General features: G+C 39.9%; 1 protein-coding gene across 1 annotated transcript in view; it reads right to left on the reverse strand.

The window, feature by feature from the left end:
* Positions 1–217: 217 nt before the first annotated feature.
* TRABD (TraB domain containing) overlaps positions 218–6,738 on the reverse strand; it is a 21,553-nt gene continuing 15,032 nt past the window's right edge. The window contains exons 7-9 of the mRNA XM_010293352.1: positions 6,347–6,519; positions 3,706–3,817; positions 218–732 (exon numbers count right to left, since the gene is read on the reverse strand). Of these exons, the coding sequence (XP_010291654.1) occupies positions 555–732; positions 3,706–3,817; positions 6,347–6,519 (463 nt within the window). The 3' untranslated portion in view covers positions 218–554. The remainder of the gene's footprint in view (positions 733–3,705; positions 3,818–6,346; positions 6,520–6,738) is intronic.

Genomic DNA, 6,738 nt, shown 5'->3' on the forward strand with positions numbered 1-6,738 from the left:
AGCCTAAATGTTTTAAGTATAAAACACACATTGAGAAGATGTCCTTCTAAATTATGTGTAAAAGTGTCTGGCACCAAAAACAACCACTAGGTATTATTATACCTAAGGAAAAAAAGCAAAGAATCACTCAAGACAAGTGTCCCTGAACTTCGGAGCAGATGCAGCCAATTAGGTTACTTTGTGTTGTTCTGTTCCTCTGGAAAAGAAGTCATGAACATACACTCTTTAAGCTGTCTCTACTACATCACCAGTAATATATATTATATATACAGTATGCATATATATAATATATATATATTTGTGTACATATTTCTTTTACCTCAGTCTGGAATCATGTGGTTTCATGCAACACACTTACCAGGAATCAAACCTATTCATTAGATCATAGCTGGTGTAACTTCAGTATCAAATCTTTTATTATACAGCGATTCAGCTTTGCTCAGCATCAATCACCTCTGACTAGAATCCCCGCTCTTCTTTCAGTCCAGTTCACATTTGTTGCCTCTATCACCCTTTTTCAGCCACCTTCTTCCCATAGTGCCTCCACTCGATGTTCAATGCCGAGACCTTATTTCTGTTAGCTTCTGAAGATAGCTCTGTGCTGCTGGCATCGAGAGAATAAACTGAACTGTCCTTTGACCTATTCGGTAGCAGCCATATCCCATCAGTCCAAAAACTGTTGCTTTTATAACAAATTTGAAAATCTTACTTGAAGCTGATGGAGGAGGCACACTGAACCAAAAGATATAAAACAATGTTAACACCTGAATAGCTGGAAAGAACAGGCATTTTCCAATGAAAACCACGATCTTTTCTCCCCTTCCCCCTTATAGTGCAGGAGACTTTCAGGTAACAGATATGTCATGAACAAACAACATGTTCTTTCATATTCAAGGAGGGCTATATCCAAATTAAACAGTAACAACAAGAAGTAGAAAAAGCTTTATTATTATTTTTTATGTATGATGCCACTCTTAATGGCTATGAACCTTGACTTGCTCATCACTATCAAACTAACTAAGACAATATCAAGACTTCTTGAAGAATACTAGAAGTTAATATTGTTTGTCAAACTGTTTATAGTATTATTATGCATATCTCTGCACAGAGACCAAAGTCAGAAGAAACACAGGACACAGCCTAAGTCCAAGAATCGTACAGTCAACTCACTGTCATGCAGGGTAACTGAGGAAAACGGAGCTTGGATATTCTGAGTAACACCTGCCAGGAGCTGGTCAGGTTTGTGTGGCCAGAAGGGAGCAGTCAGGAGCCAGGCTGGCCCCCGCACAGCAAAGCGTACCCCTGGACAGCTGCAGCTCCCAGCATGAGCGCATGGAGGCCAAGCCCCCGCAGCACTCCTGGCCTGTGGAGCTCCACAGAGGACAGCGCAGACAAACCAGAGAGGCTTCGCATGAAGCTGCCTGCAGTCTGGCAGGGATTGCTGGCTTTGAGATCTTCACAGAGCCACCTGGAAGTCTCTGCACTGGCCACCTGGAACCAGGAGGACAGAGGACAACAGGCACACCAGGTCTATCCCTGCCTTCAAGCAGTCTTATTAGCTTAGTGTATGAAGCAAGCAGTTAATATCACTTTCAAAATAAAGCTGGTTTTGAAAGCACAGCCCCGTGCACACATATCCCTGCACCTTCACTAACAGGCTCTGCAGTAGCTCAGCTGGCTCTGCACCCACAGCATGCCTACACTGCATACCCCAATAATCCCCTCACAGGGGACAAAGAGGTCTCTGCATATCCTTTCAAAGAAGCCACATGTTTTAATTTATTCAAGAGATTGATTATACATCTCCCTCATTATCTCTTCTAAATAATTAGAAATTAGAAAATGTTTCTAATGTATTCAGAAGCAATCAGTTACAGTAGTACAAAAACATTATGGGCACACTCAGGCCAGGTTAGATGCACTGAGATTAGGATACAACTAGACTGAGTTTAGATCCATGTGCTCGAACTAGGGTGAAGTTATTACAGGTAAGATTTTGCATATTAAGGGAATATACAGAAGAGTTTTAAAAAAGCATATGCATTGAACAAAGGATGGGGTAAGTGCATCCCTTTACACCTTCAAACATGCTTCCCTATCTATTCTTTCTCAATTCCAGTCTTAATTACAGTGTATTGAACCTTTGTTGCCTGAAGAATCACAGAATCCCTCAGTGCAATTTAAAATAATCCATTCATCATAATCTGAAGCAAATAGTAAGGTCTGCTCAGAGTCAGGTTCAATGCATGAATTTAAAAGTTCTGAGAAACGTGTATGTTTCTATCCAGATGATTTCCAACATCATTTTGCAACTTGCAAAACCTAACTGAATACCTGTAAAAACAAGTCTAAAAAACTTTACACTTTAGAGAGGTGACAATCACTAACACACACAAACTCCCACATAACTCTGTTCTGCAACTGCAGTGCAACAGCATGAGGAGTAAAGAAGTTTAATGAGAACGGAGTCTCAAATGAGTAATCTTATGAATGTCATTGGCTTCGTATTATTTTAGAAAGTCAAGTTAATGAAATATTAATGTCTTATGAAAGATAGTGGTAACCATCCCACTTAGTCATGGCACTGGCACAGTAAAGACAATCAAGTCAAAGAGCGTAAACTTTGATGAAAAACACCCTCAATGTAAATCTGAGGACAGGTAGTCAGGCTTTCAGCTATGCAGTGCTGTAATGTCAATGATGCAACTAACATTAACCACACGATTACATGGATTTGGGCAATGTCATTTCACAGGTTATTTTATATATTTATATTATTATAAGACTGCAGAGGAACGTGGATATCTAGTTCGCGACTCCAGGCAAGGCTTAGCCTTGAAAGAGACTTATAAATGGCTAGACACTTGCATTCTTGGATCCAGCCATGAAAAATCTCTCTCAATCATATTTTAGATGCCTAAATACACCATTTAGGTGGGACACAGTCTTTTCTGTTTTTCACAGCCTCTGAAGAGATGGGTGAGGTGCTTACATACACACCGTAATTGGATGCGATAAGATAAAGTACCAATATTTGAAAGGCTCTATTATCCTAAACCACCACAGACCAGTACTACCAGGTCATACTATAATGCCTCCTACATTTCTGAAGTCCTGACCTTTGTAGCTTTATAGGCTACACATAGTCTGAACATTTTGGTTCTTCAATTCCTTCTTTTACAAGGCACATACCTCTATTTTAGTAGGTACTTTGGAGTGAGAGTTCACCAGTTACATGGCTTAAATCAGCCCATATTTAGGTATACACCTTAAAACATGTTATTACTTATATATATACAGTTAAAGATAGGCTATGAGCAACTACAATAGTAATCTTGCCAGAGCCAGCAGTGTGCTAACACAACAAAAACTTTGAATCCAACAGTTTATATTTACCTAAGCTAGACTGGAAACCTGTTTTTGTTTTCACCATCTTCTGCAGACCTCATTTGAATTCTCATTTTAAAAGCTTTAAATGTGGATCAACACATTTTCTTTCTAGACAAGGGCATCTTCTCATCTCTACTTCCCTTGATATCCAACTATTGCACTGCACAGCAAGTCAGTAAGCTGACAGGGCAGTGATGACAGTGCTGGTATGACTTCAAGCTGTGACAAACAACCCAAAACACCCAAACCAACCAATTATTGCTGTCTTTTAGCAGGAGAAGCTGTTATGTCAACACATAGGAAAGGATGACTTACCTCATTATTTCCTGGATGTTTAAGTCAGAGTTCCAGTTCTTTTCAATTCCAGGTACATGACCCATCCCAACAACACCAACTACAACAGCTGGGATATATTTTCTAGGTTCAGCTGAGAAACAGAGATGGAAACAAAGGGACACATCAGTAAAAGAACTAATTTCAAGCTATAAATAGTGTGAGATTACAAAATAGAATTTTCCAAGACGTAAGGATTCTTACAAAACTCTAATACATACTAGAAGTTAACACTCGTCTCACCTACTGCTGCTTATGTTGAAAATATGAAAAAAAAAAGTCAGCACAGCTTCTGGATTTTCAGGAAACGTTTGTTACAGTAAACAGACCTGGTCAGGGCTCATACTCCAGCCTCAGGGTGAGAGGCTCAGCAGATGCAAGATAAATTAATGTTTCCCTGCGTGGGTCATGTTTCTGTACCACTTATCAGGAACAACCCTGGTCTTCGCTGTCTCCTGAGCTGAGCAGAGAGCTTTCTCCACCACTTTGGACAGTGGCAGCCAGCACATATCCAAACTGTGACCAGACCTGGGCTAACAAGTAGAATGAACGATCTGGAGAACAGCACTTGAGACCAACTACTGTTACAGACCTGGCCTCAGCAAAACCCGTTCCCATTCACATGCAGCAGCTAGCCAGTCACCATGAGACCGCTGCAACATGCGCCAGCTCTCACCCTCACCTCCCATCTACGACCCAAATTCCACAACACCCAATGGAAGTTAAAATATTGTTCCTCTCCCCCAGTGAAAAAATGGCACCATGCCATGATAAAAATAATTCACAGAAAATTTTCTAAGTAATAGTAATCAGGCTGCTTCCTATGGGAATACATAATACATAAATATAAAATGTGAGTTCCATTGCCTTGCTTTAAATATCCACCCTTGATTTTTCCAGGAATAAGTAGAAAAAATTGAAAACCAAACTCCCCGCAATGAAACAGAACTGTATTGAAAACACAGGAACTATTATACACATTTTCAGAATTGGTTTTTTGGACTTGCCTTTTCTCAGCCTATTCTAGGGATGCTCTAAACCAAAGCTGCAATTACAACAGAGACAGTGCACAGCACCTCAGCAGAATGGGCTGTCCACAGCATAGCACATCCGCCCCAGCCTCCACCCCTCTGTTCTTGTCTGCTTCTGGGCAGGATTCAAAGATGACAACAGTAATGTTTAAAGCCCTGCCTGAAACTTAGTTCTGGAATAAACTTTTATCCCTCTCCAAGTATTTTTGTGTAGAATAAAGACAGAATGAAAAAATAAATGTGAAAGTTTCATTTACAAGCTCTTTGGAATAGTTCAGCCAGGCAAATAGTCAGAAGGTGGCTAGGAAACAAATCAGACCAAAAGTATATTTCAGTTCTACAAATAGTGTCCAGGAATTTCCCCATACCATGTCCCTACAATAGCAGATGATTTGGACAATGGTGATGATGCTCTATTTCTACTCATTTGAATTGTGTGGTTTTGTATTTTACTATGAATCTTGAGTATATCGTTTGCCTCTTTTTTCTTTTTGCCTCTCATGAGCATGAATGCATAGAACAGATTATATGTATAAAATATAAATGCACAGCCTCTAAACAAAACTGTCTCTGGCATTGTCTCTGGCTAACTAAGAGACTGAGACACATGACTTACCAGTCATTCATTCTTGTCTTTTATGCTCCCTTCCAGTTTCATAGGCATTCACTAAACCAGTGATCCAGAGACTGAGTTCTTTTTAAGAAGGTAGATTTAAGTGGGGGCAGGAGGAAGAGCAGGGGAATTGCTAAACAATTCCTCTTGTGGCTTATGACCCAGCCAGGACCAACAATAAAACTAAATTTTCAGCCTGCTCTTTGGTCCAAGTAACTGAATGCATCTGTGCCTCTTTCAGCCATATCAACTTGGGCTAACAGGAAATACTGTGTGTTTGGACAAACTTTATGAAGGCAGCATTCAGATAATATTCAGCAAGAGAGATACAAGACCACAAGTGCAATCCCCTGGCTCTTTTTTCAACCACAAGACAGTGCCAGAGGCATTGTGATTACAGTGATTACAAAGATCATCTTACAATAGCAAATAAGAGGTAACCCATACCTCAGTATGCCTATACATAAGGCATGCAGACCACATACAGCAGCAAAATACTTCCAAAGGCTAGAGAAATGCAATTATTCCGTATGCCTATACCTTGCTGAAACATGCAGAGTAAGACCTGTTTCAAGCAAGAAATGTGTTCCTGAGAAGCTAGTGATGACAATGAATTTGGTGAGGTAACAATGTGGAAGTGAGATAGGCAACATAAGTCTAGACTGTCCTGTGCTGTGCTGTAATACCAGATGCCTGCCTTTTGAAAAAGTCTTCAGGTTAATTCCTATTTTCCAGTTTTAAACACCACAATGAGAAAGGAACCATAATTTGGAGTCTACTGCTCTACAAAAATTCTTTACTTCTATAGGCAGTTGCCACAGATGAGTAATATCCCTTTTTAATTTTTTAAGCACTGTAAACTTATGTGACATGTGGCACACATGAACAGAATATCCCAGATTTCCTGAGAAGAACTGAACTTTGGACTAGTACACAAAGAACACCTTGCTGGTTACGATATCTGCTTTAAAGCATTTACTTTCTGAAGCGCGAGGTAGTTCTATCTGCTTTGCTGCTTGCTTCAGCATGTAGGTCAAGTAAATATCTCGTTCTGAGACAATCGTTCGATGAAGATCAGGGAATTCTCCAATCATTTCTGCCATCATCTGCTCCAGTAAATCCTTCTGTTTGCATTTCTCCACATCATCTTTACTGAAAGAAAGGTAAGTTTTCTTAGTATCTTTTGTGCTTTTAAAGCCCAATACAGACAAACCAATGAATAAAAACAATTGGGTATTATACACATTATTGATATAAACTCACACTCTACAGTTCTCCTCCCCCAGTTTTCCTCTTCAAAAGCAAAACAAGCTCCCTAAACCTGTAAAACTGGATACCTAACAATGCCTCCACAGGGAGGGAAAGGGAAAG

Source organism: Phaethon lepturus, unplaced genomic scaffold, assembly GCF_000687285.1.
Source record: "Phaethon lepturus isolate BGI_N335 unplaced genomic scaffold, ASM68728v1 scaffold78, whole genome shotgun sequence".
NCBI classification, from domain to species: domain Eukaryota; kingdom Metazoa; phylum Chordata; class Aves; order Phaethontiformes; family Phaethontidae; genus Phaethon; species Phaethon lepturus.